The sequence below is a fragment of the Drosophila ficusphila genome, unplaced genomic scaffold (genome assembly GCF_018152265.1).
Source record: "Drosophila ficusphila isolate 14025-0441.05 unplaced genomic scaffold, ASM1815226v1 contig_791, whole genome shotgun sequence".
Classification (NCBI taxonomy): Eukaryota; Metazoa; Arthropoda; class Insecta; order Diptera; family Drosophilidae; genus Drosophila; species Drosophila ficusphila.
This window is the reverse complement of record NW_025064737.1, coordinates 8144808-8160863: the sequence shown is the minus strand read 5'-3', so window position 1 is coordinate 8160863 and position 16056 is coordinate 8144808. Positions and strand designations below refer to the sequence as shown.

Genomic DNA, 16056 nt, shown 5'->3' with positions numbered 1-16056 from the left:
GGGTGTAAGTTGCCCCTCCTTCATCTTGTGTAGGTGTGCGTTTCATTGCGGTCATTTAGCCGGTCCTCAATGCAGCGTGTAATGTGGCCGCTTATGCGATGGAATGATTCGCGTAACTATTTTGAACCCCCTTGTCATTCCATCCCCTTGCCATTCCATTCCAGTTGCAATCGAAATCGCAATAAAATACTCGAATAGCCCGAATTGATTTCCAAACTAAGCGCTGCTTTTTCAGCGATCCAAATCCAAACGAACTGGCTACCCCTTTCGAAATTGAAATTCATAAACTGCCAGCGAAAACATGCTTTCAATGGCCTCTCCCGCTTGTTTATTACTTTGTAAATGCGAAACAAGTGTGCTGGGGAACACGAGCAATCAGCCGCCCTGCGACCCATCTGTCTTCCTGCCCCATGTCCTCTGACCCCGTGATCCCCCCAAGCGAACCCAACCCGACCCAACCCCACCCAGTCCACCCTCCGTTTGCATTGTTCGGTTGTGTAAAAAGTTTTGTATTACAAAACACAATCAAACACAGATGCACTTGGTGGGTGGAGCACTGCGGGATTCCGAAGGGGGCGCAAAGTTTAAGGCTCTTTGTGTCACTTCTAGGTAGCTGCAGGCGGAAAAGCCCGGGTGGGGGGACGATGGGGAGAGCCTGGGGGATGGGTATTTTCCGGAAACGCATGCGACACGATGGCCAAAGGGCAAAAGTCGCCGCTGCTCGTCGTCGCCGCATAATAATGTCAGCAATGGGCGACGTCTTTTTCCTGCTGTAAATTGCAAAAATGCAGCCAGAGGATATGCACATGTGCACATTTTCTTTCCCTCCCTTTTTTGTTGCAGGTTTCAAGACCAAACGGAAGCCAAACTCAGACCCTGACAAGCTGCAGCAACCGGCAAACAGCAGCAGAAGCCAACAGAAGCGACTTCGGAAAAAGGAGAATGAAAATGTATAGAAAAACAGGCCTGGGCAAAAAGTTTATGTACATTTAATGCACGGCAGCAGGCTACAAGGAAACAGCACAATAAATCCAGGATACATTAAATAACACAAACATGGGGGCCAAAGGGGGCGTGGCCGGCTCACACAGACAGACAGGCAGGCGGCCATATGGAGCGAGCGGTCAACTTCCCTTTTCGTGTTTTGCCACGCTAAAGTTTTCTCGAGGGTGAGTGACTTCCAGGGTACGAAAATAGGGTAGATGATAGGAAAAGTTCATTAGATAATTTAATTATGTATATACTTGAATAGAATATTTAAAACAAAAAAAGAATTTTATTTTGTTTAGAATGCGTTGACTTTTTTGTCTTTTCAGTACCTAACAAATTAATAAAAAATCTTAACAGTTACCCAAAAAATCTCTATTTGAATATTAGTCAACATATAATCTTTATAAGTTAAATAAATAAGAATGATAAAATAAAGATAAAATTTGTTGAGAAAGTTTTTACAAAGATTTCTAATTAATGTAATATTAGAAAACCCAACTGAAGCAATAGTAATTTGAAAACGAAATAAGTTAGCAATTATTTTTTAGGACTTGCATATCCATTACTTTAAAGTTATTATCTTTCTTTGTTAAAGAGTAATTTACAAGTCTACCCCCCGGTTGTGTCCCCATCTCGTGTTTTTGGCTGTTTATGAAAGTTGACCAACATGATGACTCGGATGTGTGTGTGCGCGTTTCCTGTCCATCCATGTTTGTGTGAGTGAATTTCAGCGGAAGTTAAACAAGGCCGGGGGGAGGGGTTCATTCCCGCCCGGCGGGGGGTGGGGGGTAAGGTGTGTGTGATTACGACAAGGACTCCTGCGGCAACTGGCAGCAGAGCCAAGCGCTGTGTGCTCATAATAATTTCTTATTTAGTGAGCCACCAGGTGATAGGCGCCACAAAGGACTCCCCACCACGACTGCTCCCCGCTTTGCCGTTCGCCTATTTTCGCATCATTTTCTCCGTCGTCCCGTTTTGACCTCCGTCGTCCTGCTTGTGGCCCAGATTTATTCGCTTTTTCCAGCCGCCTTTGTTCGGAAAGGTATTTAAATTCAAATTAGGCGAGTGCCATGTTCAGTTCTGGTGACAAGAAAGTCGCCAATGGAGGTAGGGCATGCAAATAGGGGGAATGAAATCTGTGGCTCTGATTAGCAGCAATGGTTGATAATTTTCTTCTTGTTTTGCTGTGGAGTGGAGCATCTTGAAGTGAATGTGTGTCAAGTGGCCAACACGCAGCTGGCTGAAAAGAAAAACCTGGAGAAATGGGGAGAGCGAGCTGACCTCATTCGTGGTGGACTCTTGAAATGAGTTCGTTCACTCGTAATGCGCTTAACCACATAAAATTTAGCTCAAATCAGCTCATTAAAGGCCTACCGCACTCGACACCGATACACACATCCTGCAACGGGAGGAGCGGCTATTAAAGGAGGACCCAAAACGAAAAACTGGATCCAGAGACATGAAAAACATTTTGTTTTCGGGTGAGGGGAGCCGTCATAAAGGAGAGTTTATGGAGCCACATTAAAGTGCGGAAGTAAGTGGCGCATAAAGGACCAAGCACCAAAAAAAGTACACAGAAAAAGAAACTAAAAATGCAGCTCCCGAAAAAAGCACTACGAACAAACAACGTGAAAGTCAGACACATTAAATATGATATATTAGTGAGATGGCAGTCAGAACATGAGATATATTTTATGGCTCCGGGGGCAAGATTCGGCGACCCGAGGGAAACTTTACAGCGGTCAATAAGTCAGTTCCTTCCGTTTATTATAATATTTTATACTTCTGCTTGTTTTTCCTGTTCATCCCAGAAATGTTATTATCTTTTACTAAGGCTAATTTTTTATGGCCGTCCTTGGCAATCTCGAAAGATCATTATCGATACATTTTTCGGGGCTGTTTTTTATCTGCGTCAATTGTCGGAATTTTTGGGGCACTAAATAAAACTCTGGGTATGAATAATTGCAAAATGTTTGACCTTATTATTATTTTTTAACATTTGCATAAATAGATTTCCATTTTCATGTTTGATTCGTAATTAATTATTACGCTTTTAATGTACATGCTTTAATGGCAATATATTGATTGTCATTGACAAATGAATTGTATTGTGAATTATTTGTATCGAATGAAGAGGCAAACTTAAACTTTTGGGGAGTTCAGATAACTCTCGTTATATTGTAGAAAATTCCCTCCTTTGATAACTTTTCACTCCGGCCGAATAATCAGTCTCCTTTTTGCGACGCCAACAAGTGTGGCACTTGATCTTTTTCTTGCCACTTGCCACCGCACTCAGATTGTGATTGAGTATGTGCAACTGAGCCAAGGGCCAAGAAACAGGGTCCAGGACCTCATCTTCGTTTTTCCCTCTTTGTTTGGACATCGGCCGAGGGGTGAGTGATGAAAATTTCGATGATGCCCATCCAACAATGCCAGTTTGCCGGCGGAGGACGGGAACGGAATTTAATTTTGTGCGAGACTTGGGCTGCTCGCACAGAAGGACATGGTTGTCATCACCGCTGCATCAGCTGTCCCTCAACATCGACACCGGACCGAAGATAAAACCCAATTTGTTGCAAATAAAATAAAAAACAAAGCGGGCAGCAAATGGACACAAGGAGCTCCTCTTGTTGCCCCATCAGCAGGCGATGCAACAAAAGCAGAAGCTGGTGCAATTGAGCAAATTCATGGCAAATTGCCACTCGACGTCTGCTGGTGTCCAAGGAATAGGAATCAACGTCTGCAACGGGTTGCATTTCAGTCCGCAATCGATGATCGATGCCGAAATTAGAAACCGGAAAACGCATTTGGCATAATTTCAGTGCTCCACTCCACTCCCCCTTTGCTGTGTTTACGATTCGTTTATGCAAAGTCTGCCCAGCTGCGGGCCAATAAGGGGGAGTCAGACAATCAGCTTACCCACTCAAAGATAAATCTATATATATATATACAAGAGAATTTTCCATTTCAAACAGGTAATCGATTTTCATGCTTGTGGCAAAATGTACAAAAGAACTGAAACGAACCCAAAAGTAAACCAACTTTGTTGTCTGTTTCGTTTGTTTTCATTCTTATGTTTTTCCCTCGGCAGCTGGATTTCGGTTCCGCCTCCACCTTATTCTTATGCCATCTGCGTGTGTGTGGGAGGGCGGCTGCGGGTATCCGGTGCGTATACTTGATATTTATGTTGAAAACTTAAAGCAGTTAAGAGCTCGTCGAGCTTAAAATATTCCATCGGTGTCTGACAGCCAAGTTTATCCAACTTGTTGATTTACTTTTCGCCCCACTTTCCGGGGCCGAAGTTAAACCACATCAGTGTTTCTTCGCCTCCTCTCCATTTAAAGTGAAACCTGCCTGGAATAATCACGGTTCAAGATCGTGTTTTGCTTTTGATCTTTTCGCTGATTTGCATACGGAGGAATCCACTTCCGAACAGGGCTTTATTGAACGCATGGCGTTTCTTTTTAAAGGTCTTCATTGTAATCAAAGCTAATAATCTCCATGGAAATGCCATTATTTTGTATAAGATTTTTCCTTCTCAGTAAAAACTTAATCTTATAGGACTTGTCATTCTGTCTAAGCTTTTTAAACATTTGCATTCCCAGATTGAGCCCAAGTGCCTTCGATTATTCAGTGACTCTTTAACCACTATTAAATCTGAATACCAGGTATGATGCATATATTCGAGGCATTCGAATTTCTAATCTGCCGACAAAATATTCAAGAGTGCAAAAGTGCACATGTGCCCAACTCGGTTGACAACGGCAAGAAAGAATCCAATTACGGTGGCTACTGGAATATTTTTGACAAGTATTCAATGAATTTCATTCGAGATTTGTAACCCTGGCAGCCAGACATTCGCCAGCCAGCCGTTCGCAGCCAGGAAACGAATTAGAAATGTGTAAAACAGAAGTTGCTCCTAAGGATCTAAGGATCCAAGGAGCGTGGGCGGAATGAGGAGCGCCCAGTGAAACGTGGAAAATATTCCCTTTTTTTGCGGCTGCGGCTGCACAGGAAGGGAATCGGGAACTGAGCCCTGAACTCAATTCCTCGCCAAGTCAAGCCGGAAAAGGAAAATGATTTCCGGCCAGGACCGGCTGGGTGATAATTCTGCGGGATCCTAGAACTTTTTATGCAATCATTGGGCGGATTGTCAGTTAACTCGCAGCTGGCACTGCAACTGCGACCAATTCATTTCATCGAATTATGAGCACATTCCCTAGCTGCAGTCACCCCTCATTGCATCTACATAATTTTAGACATCATTCTCTTTCTCGCCACCAGAAAAACCCGAAAGTTTTAGCTCAAATAGCGAAAAAAAATAACGTTGTCAAAATGTTTGCACAAAGTTCTGCGAGAACAGAACTCGTTGCGAAGCGAGCCGAAGAAGTGGAAAAAATTATCACTATTGTTGCAGATTTGTTGGGCGACGGGGAAATTTGTTTTCCTTGCTGTTGCTTTTCCCCCTGTTGTTTTTGATGGAGGTGTTGGTGGCATTGATAACAATTCTCATTTCGTTGGCGACAACGGTGGCCACTCGTCTCTGTCTAGTCGTGCGTAAAAAATACAAAAGGTGTATTTTAAATATGTTCAATTGGAGGAACACAACTAAGCTAGTTTCACAAATTTGCATTAGAAACAGAATGAAAAGAGTGTCAGTTGTGTGCCTTGGTAAAAAGGAAAACTGTTTACGGAATCATTTTACGTAATTATAAATTAACTAAACCTTTGTCACAGATGCGTAGCTACGAAGAATTAAGGAACAATATCTATAGTAAAAAATTTATAGAAATATATACTCGTATATAAGAACAAAACCATTTTTAACTTGTATTGTTATTTATGGGATTCTTTGGATTTATGTCATACCATTTATAAAAAACCTTTTTAAATTGAACCCTTCGCAATATTTGTGGCCCCGAGGTCTATCCTCGATTAACTGACTCGTGGCAAAGTTTTCCCCCTGACAAATGATATTTAAATGAGCTGCATTTGAAAAGTTAACGGTGAGCGGTGCCCAAAGCAAATGTCACAAAATTGACAGGATCCTCGAAAAGAAGAGAAAAAACTGGCACAAGACGGCAAATTAAATATGCCAAAAGGCAAAGGCGAAATCCGAGCTGGCCAAAAGAACACAAAACTTTTGGCTTACAAACATTCCTAAACTCTTCGCCCCGCCGCGTCTCATCCCTTACTGAACCGCCTGCCCCTTGATCCCAACTAATGTCCAAGATGGTAAATCCGTTGCTTAAACGGCTAGAGGGCCCGAAGCCAAATGCTTTGGCGGCAACTTTAAGTCGCATTTGGTTTCCTAATGCGGCTCAGACGGCTTCCCATGCGCTCCTTCCAAGGAAAAGCGCGTGGGGCAAATTGAAATGAAATTGAATTTAGCCAGGGGTCGCTGGAGCGGAGTGAAGCGGGGAAGGGGTAGCATGGGGGTGTTGTAAAAAAGTTGACGCGGGTGTGGCAGTTTTATTTACAACTATTCCTCATGTGATGTGCTGGGGAAAATGCAAAAGAGTTTAATTTGCAATTTGTCGCCCTCATTCAACGCTTAACTTTTCACTCGGGCGGTGTTTGTGGTTGCATATGCAAATGCCTCGGCCATCCACTGCCACCTCCAATCCCCCAATCCCCTGATCCCCATTCCCCGCTCCTCACCTTTTCCCCCGGATTGGCCCGCAGCCCTGCATATGCGATAAAATGTACAAAGTTTTGCGTTAAGGCCCCACTTGAGTTGGGCTCGGAGTTGTTGCCGCTGGCAAGTGCCCTAGCCTGCTGGCCTGCCAGTTTGTTAAACGCCTTTCAACGGCGTGGTTAGCCAAGCGCAGACCTTGAAATGCCGCACATGCACCCCTTCTCGGCCAGAAGCGGTATGGTAGATGGTGGATGGTAGTTGAAACTAGTAGCTAAGGCTGCTCTATGGTGGCTGGCAGTTGGTAGTCGGTGTAGTTGGTGTAGCTGGTAGCTGGTAGCTGGAAGCGGCAGCCACTCGAGCAGCTAACCAGCCGGAGCAAACTTTTCTGCGGCGAGCGCTTTAAAAAACCATTCCGCAAAAGTCATTCCGTAAGTTGGTCCTGCATCCCGCATCCTGCAACCCGGCTGCACACTCTCTCACATGTTGATTTAGCAAACAAAATGTTTTAATTGAATAACACTTTGGTGTTTCACTGCCGCTCACTGGCAAGTTCAAGTGCTCCGCGGTCCAACTGTGCGTATACTTGATGGCTTGCTCGATTGCTGGATTGCTGGCTTGCGTGCTGCATTGTTAATCTCTGCGCGGCTCAGTTAAATAAGTTATTAACTGCATTTTTCCACAGCAGTGCTGCAGTGTCGGGGGGAATTAAAATTAATCTGCTGCAATTTTCGCTGGTGGAATTTCGACAAATATTTTCACACACTTATTTCACACCCACTTAGTTACTCGTTCTCTCGGCCACAATGTGTGAACTTATCCATGCAAATTGAATAGGTCTAAATTCAATTTGGCGCACAACAAAAAGAAATTGGCGGGTGGCAAACCAAAACAAAAAGCCAGAGCTTTTTGGTAATTTAGTTGAGCGATTTGCATTTTCGCTGGGGAATAATTTCTGCACTTTTGTGCTCACTGACTGCCCAAATTGAATTGACGAATAACAAAAAGGCAGGATGCATATGAAATTTGAGCATTTATATGAATTTAATTAAATGCTGTTGAATACGAAAACATTTTGCTTAAATTGTCGCACGCGCAGCGCCGCCGCATCAGAATTTGCATTGATTGATGCCGTATTCGGTGATTTATTGAACCTGAGGTTTGTCAGCCAAACAATTCCCCCTCCCCTCCCCTCCCCTCTCCCCTCCCTCAATTATTGTGATTGTCAGTCGGTAATGGCGGGGGTTGTGCTCTGCACAATGCATATTTATTTAGCCGGGTTTCATTTTGTGTTTCTTGGAACCGCAGTGATTGATGTGGCCATGTTATCCCCAAATAACTCTGACTGCACCCCCATCGTTCCCTGACATCTGATGGCACATATATTTGGTCAAAAACTCAATTTAAATTGCATTTGTGTTCGCTGCGCATCTGTCAGTGCGGCATGTGTTGCCTGTCAACGCAGCCCTTTATTCGAACAACTATTAGTTAAATAAAACAAACAGGGCAAACATTAGTTATCGACAGAGTTGGCAAACAGCTCGCTGGAGTCGTCCTCCTCGTCGCTCTCGGAGTCGAAGGCGTTTTCCGGTATATCGTACAGTCGGACCATCGGTTTGTTGGGGTCTTTCATGATCAGATACTTGCCATCTGGCTGCTTCATCATAATGTCGATCAGGCACCGCAGGATTCCCCATGCGTTGTCCATGTTCAGGTTGATCTGGGTGGCGAACTCCTGCGGCTTGAAGTTCTGGGTTCCCAGGATCACGTGGCGCAGGTGGTCCCTTGGACTCACTCGGGAAACGTAGCCCAGCTTCAGCTGATCGGAGCCAGCCAACACGGCTTCCACAGTCCAACGAGCCAACTTACAAGCATTGTTCCGCAGTTCGGAGGCCAAAACAGCTCCGCGCTGCGAGTCCAACTTCTGGCGCCACTCCACGCTGTTGGTCGCCTTCGAGTCCCACTCGTTGAGAGCCTTGATCGAGAGGAACTGCAGCTCCCCATTGGGGCCTTGAATCACCCCATTGTGCTTGCATCGGGCGATCAGCACGATGTCGTTGCCCAGATCCCACTTGCGGTAGCGGTAGCCAATGGAGGCCAGCTCCACTCCCGGCTCCTCGAAGGGATTCCGCTCCTCGAACTTGTGACGCGGCTCCTGGTCGCCAAACCGAAGCACCTTAAAAATATTATAAAGGTTTACAAAAAAAAAAAAAAAAGTTAAACGAAACAAAATTTACAATTCAAATAGAAAGAAGATTAGCTTCGGAGAGCCGAAGCTTATATAAAGTTATATGAAGAAATGGCGATTTTTCAATTTATTTTCCATATTTTTACCGATTGTTCCTATAACAGCAATATGATATAGTTTTCCGATTTTCATGAATTTTATTTAAATTGTTTATTTTTGTATAAAACCAATGAAACAAAATTAGTATAAAAGGCATGCCACTTAAAAATGTGATTTAAAAACGAAAAGCTATTGACTTTGAATAAGTCCACAAATCCATTTGTTTGTAAATTTGGAAAGGGTTGCATCTGAAAAATTTAAAAAATCGGCAAAAAATAAAAAACTAACTGTTGATAACTAATATTTTTTTGATTCTAACCTTATTTTAGCCACCTACTTTGGCATTCTGTTCGCCTGGTACTTCAAAACGTACTTAACGAAATAAATGTATTTACCTGCTGACTGAAATTATGGTTGATAAGGGTGGCCTCCATGGCCAAGCTGTGTGGCGAGTTGATGGAACCCTCCTTGTCGATTGGGGGTTCGTGTGAAGTCTCGTTCACAGTCAGCAGATCGAACTGGGCGTTATCCCTCTTATCCAAGAACACCTTGCTGCCCAGCTTCTCGATCACCACATCCCAGGAGTAATTCGAGCGAGTGCAGCACATAATGGTGGCCAGAATCTCATCGGTGGCGAAGACATTGCCCATGGTCTTCGAAAGACGACGGATTATCGGGTCATCCGTGGTTGTCACCGTGTGCACAATGCGATCCATCTTGAGGAGAGGCTTTTCATTCCGTAGATTAACTCGATCGTACAGCTTGTCATAGTAGTCCAGGGAACCACAGGTGATTATGTCCTGACCCTCTTTGATGTTCGGTAGTGCAAGTTTGAGGAGCCGTGGAAAGTCCAAGTCCTCGATGGAGACCCAATTGGAGCGCACCATCACGGAACTCTCGCGAAGTCTGGTCGGAGCATTCCGGGGAAACCGGCGACCCATATTCCGGCGTGCGTCGCGACCCTTTCCGTATTTAATGCTGTTTCCGGTTCCGCCTCCCGACGAAGGTCCTCCGGCCACGCCCAACAAGGCGTTGCCACGCCCCGTGCGTCCCCTGGTCGCATTGTTCCGAGTATTCGGGCGATAGCGTCCCCGCTGATAAGGTTTGAAGGACCTCGACCCAGTGCTGTCCACCAAGTGGAAGGTGGCGTCGTCGTCCTCGTGGAAGTACGCATACTGACTGTTGTTCCCGAAAGTCGAGGCATACTTGCTGGGGAACTTGTTCTCCTGCGCCGCCACCGTCCAGTCGCAGATCTTGCCCAGGCGATCGCTCTTGCAGAACGGCTGGTAGGGCACGTCCAAGTCGGGGATCTCACAGGGACCCCATCCATGCTCGTTGTACTGCACGTAGGGCTTTATGAACGGGGCGTAGTTGGACATGTCGGTGCCAAGAAACTAGGTTAAATATCCAAGTATGAATGTATATAAAGTGATGTGCTTTCTAGGTAAAAGTTATACAAAGCTGATTTCGATTATCGAGGGGTCTGGAAGCTTTGACAGGTCGAAAAACAAAGGCAAGACTGAAAAAGGCTATTAGATCCATTAAATAAGTAATACAAAACATGTAAATCAAGCTACAAGAATGATCTACTTTTACTACACATAAACTAAAGCTACACAGAATTGCAAATATATATATTTTTAATTATATGCAATATTTTAGATTATTGTGGATTAAAATGCCAAATTCCGATTATTAAAAGCTTTTTTTAAATGAAAATAGTAGGTAAGGTCAGGTAACTCCTTAACGTCAATGTTGCAAAATCAAGTAATACATTAAGAGTCGTAGATCCAAAAACATCATAGATAGAAACAAATATAAGTAAATAATGACAACTTGTCTATGATTTGAATTTTCCGGTGAAAACATTTTAGAATTTCTCGTCACACCGGACACGAATATATACCTGCCGAATATGCCATTGAGGAGAAACGAAGAATCAATTGGAAGAGGGTGCGGTTTCCTGCCCAAAGACGCACAGATGAGGCTCCTAATGAGGCAGCCACAATGAAGAAATGTGGAATTTCCTGTTCATCTATCGTTTCTCCACCAACATTACGCTGTTCTGCTTGGCCATAATTCTTTTAATTATCCGCATACTGAGCTGATGCAAGATGCCACTCCCCTTCGAGTAGATAAATTCCAGTTTCTTATAAACTTTTTTAAGAAAATATACGTTCGCGAATAAATGACGGGATTAGCACTTGACAACGCACCTAAGCTCAACGTTCATATCGACATGACTCCATCCACGTTACTCCAACTGAAAGCCATTGTTCGGCTCTAAGCACCTGGAAGGCAAAGGAACAACAGCGGAGTTGAGTACAATGGAGCTGGCATCCTGTATGCAGGATCTGGTCAGCTGCTCCCCCGGCGTCTCTTCATTCCGGGTCGGTTTCCTTATTCTTGGCGCCGAGCACCTCGAAACAATCTCGTTAAGCGTAAAGGCCAAATTATAGTAAAACTAACAGAAGGCAAAAGGTAATCACATAAAAAGCTTGTTAGATAACAACGTGAGAGGCGGCGAAAAAGGAAGCGGACATCCTGCCCCCCGGCTCATCCCCAAAAAGCAACATGTCGAGCGTGTGAATGTGCCTGGATGTGTGGAAAATGATATGGTTAAGGTGTGGGGTGGTGAAGGGGCAGTGGGAGGGGATGGGGAGTGGGAATGGGTGTGGGTTTGCGGTGGCACCTCCCGACTTCCAGCTTCCAGCTCCCAGATTCAGAGCTAAGCTTTGTCAAGCGACAGGGTGTCATGTTGATGTGTGTGTCACTGGCAGCTGCTGCTTACATGGCCCAGCTCCAGATTCCCTCGCACTTCTCGGCTAATACAGAGGGAAAACCAGTAGAAGCATAAAAGTCAAGATAGGGGATACCAGATAATAAAATGTAAGGCATTCATTTGTATCCGTAAGTTTACAAGGCACCATAATGGATGTAGAAATAAGTTATCGATCTCATTACTGATCGCAAGGATACTAACAGTACATTACAAAATTTTTAATAATATTTTATTGTATATAAATTGATAAATAAAAAGCGTACGCGGATACCAAACAAATGATCTAGTTCCTTAATATTTATATTTCTCTATTTATCAGTATTTTTCGGGGCTTAAAAGATATCAATTCTGGTTCCCCAAAACGTAATCTATATTTATTATGTGACTTTGCTTGCAAGTAATAAATTGAGTAACATTTTTTCCGAGTGCAGACTTAAGCCGGGATGAGTGTGCGTGCGACAGTGTGAGTCTCTGTGTGTGTGTGTGAGTGTGGATTATAATTGCCATGCGGCTGTCAGTGACTGCAGGCGGCGCCTAACTGCACACAGCTGCAGATGTGTGGCTCGTGTTGCAATATCATTTTTAATGCAAACCGCATGCCACATTATGCAGCTGCATTGCCACGTCACCGCTGCGGTTTTCCCGCCCCCCTCAGCCACTCCCCTTTCACCTATCGTCATCCTCATCTCATCTGCCATATCGCCACTGCTGCTGAAGCTTTTCCACTGCCGGTCTTGTAGGAAAAAGCGGCAGCGGTTTAGCTGAAGGAATACGGCCAAGAATAATGCCCTGGCACATAAGTAAGTACTTACGTACGGCGAACAAAAGCAACAAGAACAACAGCAACAACAGCAGCAACAACAACAGCAACTACTTCTGCTATGTGCTGCCAACAAAAACAAAAACAACAACAGCTGAAGCAGAAGCAGAAGAAGCAGAAGCAGAGGCAAAGTGAAAAACCGCTTGCATACTTTGCGGAGCTCGCGAGCGATAAACGACGCCATTGCCACCCGCTCATGCACCTCATCCTGCCCCAAAGGGTATGCCACACTGGCTGCCGTCCGACTGAGTGCGAAATTAAGAACACATTTTCGCAGCACAATTTATTTTCAAAATTACTCCGAATTAATGCACAGTGTTGATGGTTTTTCGCTATTTTATAGCGACAAATATTGATAACATGTCGCGGATTATTCTATTTGCAGGTCCTTGAAACAAAGTGGATGCTATGTTAAACACGGATAATACGAAAATACATTCCTGAAAATGAGAATTTTAATGAATTTGTATTTGAGGTCATGTGCAATCAATTATTACAGTAAATTTGATTTCGATGTATTTCCCATCACATTTATTGTTGACTTAATATTGTATAGCAAATATGTACTTGATGTACTTGTTCTTAAACATGAGATTTAATTAAATATATTTTTGTTAATCGCCAAAGGCCATTGTTCACATCAAAATACACAAGTTGGCTTGGCTGAATAAGGATACCATTTTGCTATTAATTAAGTCTATCTCAATGGGTGCTAAACTGTATTCATATTATTTATAACTTCTTTTATTACTATTTTATTCTGTATGATACCTAGGGTATTCCTTATTCGTTGCCTTATTTAAAAATTCAGATTTTGTGTGGCTCCAACGCGCGTCGGAAGCTCAGGCTGCTTCTGCAGCTTTTGTGTTGCATAAAAATTAAAATTTATGCCAGGCAACTTGTGCAAAGCACTGCAAATGCCATTGTTTTTCATTCCCCACCCTCCAACTGCCGCTACTGATGATGTTTTTTTGGCGGCGGAAGGACGTTCACGTTCTGGGTGGCTGCATTCACTCCCTCTTTCACTACCCCTTTCACTTCTGCCCACCGCCAGCTTGTCAAGCCCACTTACATTCAATTCATTCATCTCCGGCAGAAAAATGAAAATAAAAGCCCCCAAAAGCCGCCACTTCTTGCCGCAGCAGGCCATCGTAATTGCAGAGCAATTATACATACTTCCACCGACAAGATGGATACGTAATTAATAGCACATTAAATTGGGCCACAACAATATTAATTGTCCTGATTGATTTATGCAGGTAATTAACATTTTAAGCAACTGTGGGAAATAAATATCGTTCCTGCTCAGCAAACTGAGAAATGGTTTGGGATTGCTGTTCTCCTCCACTCACACAATTCGATTCATCAATCAAAACTGGGAGCGAAAAATAATTAAACGAAATGAGCACAAGATAAGTGTGGACCATAAAACATCAGATGGGCTTTCTCAAGAACCGAGGCGCAAATTACCATAGGAATGTCAATGTGGATACTGCACTTGAGCACAAAATTTCTTCCACTGCTTCGAAAAGCCCCGATTCGTCCAGTTTCGCAGCGACTTGGTGCTTCCTTTAGGAGTTTCTGCGACTGCCAGAAACCAAAAAAGATGGAGCTCCCGGAAGGAATCCTCATGGGCTTTGGCAATCCCCTTTTGGACATCACTTGCATGGTAGAGGACAACGTGATCCTGGAGAAGTACGGCTTGGATGCGAATGCAGCGATTATTGCCGAGGAGAAACACGATGCCCTGTTCGACGAACTGATGAACATGGAGGACGTCACCTACTCCGCGGGAGGAGCCTGTCAGAACTCGATGAGGGTGTTCCAGTGGATCGTGCAGACACCATTTCGAGCAGTCTTCGTTGGCGCCGTAGGAAAGGACAAATTAGGTGACCGCATCGAAAAGAGAGCCAGAGCCGATGGTCTGCAAACACTTTACCAGCCGAAAGAAGAGCTCCCAACAGGTAAGACACTTTGTTTTGAGTATTTTAGAATTTATTTTGAACCTATAAAACTCTGGCAACAAGGGGAATTGGCCTTATAAAATTTAACAAGTCTGGATCAATTATAAAACTTTGCAGAATACATTTTTAAAAACAAATCGAAATAACCAATCTAACTTTTATGCTATAAAATAATACAATTCTTTTATTAAACTAATATTTTAGTTTACTAATTAATTACTAACTAACTTAAATCTTTTGTGATTGTTTCTTAATCTATTTTAAATTGTATACCATATATATATTTTTTTAATATTTAACATTTTTAACTTTCGAAGGCTCCTGTGCAGTGATCATCAATGGCCCGAACCGCTCCTTGGTGGCCAACCTGGGGGCTGCCTCGCTCTTCTCGGAGGACTGGGTGGATGATGAGGACAATGAATGTGCCCTGGAACGCGCCGCGTACATCTACTTCACGGGATTCTTCCTGGCCGTGTGTTCTTCAGTCGTGGAGCGAGTTTCGAAGATGTGCTGCGAGTCCAATCGTATTGCGATCCTCAACTTCAGCGCCGTGTTTGTGCTGCAGATGCAAAAGGACGCCCTGGCTGAGATTCTTCAGTATATCGACATTATCATTTGCAACAAGGAGGAGGCTATTGCGTACGGAGACGTGCACGATTGGAAGACGAAGAATGTCTTCGAGATTGGCTCTCGGCTGCAAAAGTTGCCGAAGGCAAACGTTCGCCCACGCCTTGTGATGATCACAGATGCTGTGTGTCCGGTGCTCATCTTCCAGGAAAACGACCGAGTCCTTGAGTATCCAGTTCCAAAGGTAACCAAAGGCGAGGTGTTCGATACGAATGGTTGTGGCGATGCCTTCGTCGGCGGATTCCTGGCCATGCTTGTCCAAAAGATGCCCTTGGATTACTGCATCCGCACGGGTATATTTGCCTCCCAGCAGATCCTAAACGTAGTCGGAGTCCAGATCGAAAAATTGCCAAAGTTTAGCGAAAAGTGCATATAAATAGGAAATACCATCTTGCCCTTAAATAAATTTTCAGTAAAGTTCTAAGAATCTTTAGGTATTTTCAAATTCTCCGCCCATTCCAACAAACACGAACGTGTTAAGCCAAATAAATTCTTAACTAGATTACCAGATTACTCCTTTCCCTCCATAGGCTATCAATATAATAATTTAAGGACCAGCCCATGTTCGCCGGTCCTCCGGCACTTCCTTTAACCCGCACCTAGCGCCGGCAAAGGAGTCCTGCGGCTCTCGGTCTGCCTTTGGCTCCGGGAAAAATAAATACATTTAAATGTATAAAGCTCTCCTGCCGCCGAGCTGTGGTTCTGGGCGAAAGGCAAACAGAAGTGATGTAAAAATATGCGTTGCATACTTTGCAGCGCCAATGTAAATTTCCTCCTTCGTCCCGCCGGGAGGAGCTTTGTCTTTCGGGTCCTGGCGTCTGCTGCCTGCTGCCTGCGGCCTGCTGCCTGCCGGCTGTTGACTTTGGCCTGACAAAATATTGCTACCATTTCAGAGTCGAAGACGCAGACAACGCGTCCGGAGAAGCGAAGCCGGGGCAGCTGGACATGAGC

The 16056-nt window shown here is 44.1% G+C and overlaps 2 protein-coding genes across 2 annotated transcripts; one reads left to right on the top strand and one right to left on the bottom strand.

Moving 5' to 3' along the window:
• Nucleotides 1-8033: 8033 nt before the first annotated feature.
• On the bottom strand, nucleotides 8034-10403 carry LOC108088086 (eukaryotic translation initiation factor 3 subunit D-2). The gene is made up of 2 exons (XM_017185741.1): nucleotides 9308-10403; nucleotides 8034-8801 (listed from the first exon to the last, which is right to left on the bottom strand). The coding sequence occupies exons 1-2, from the start codon at nucleotides 10289-10291 to the stop codon at nucleotides 8139-8141; spliced, it is 1647 nt and encodes a 548-aa protein (XP_017041230.1). The 5' UTR covers nucleotides 10292-10403; the 3' UTR covers nucleotides 8034-8138.
• A 3449-nt stretch (nucleotides 10404-13852) lies between these two features.
• Nucleotides 13853-15532, top strand: LOC108087905 (adenosine kinase). The gene is made up of 2 exons (XM_017185482.1): nucleotides 13853-14478; nucleotides 14796-15532. The coding sequence occupies exons 1-2, from the start codon at nucleotides 13992-13994 to the stop codon at nucleotides 15479-15481; spliced, it is 1173 nt and encodes a 390-aa protein (XP_017040971.1). The 5' UTR covers nucleotides 13853-13991; the 3' UTR covers nucleotides 15482-15532.
• Nucleotides 15533-16056: the final 524 nt, after the last annotated feature.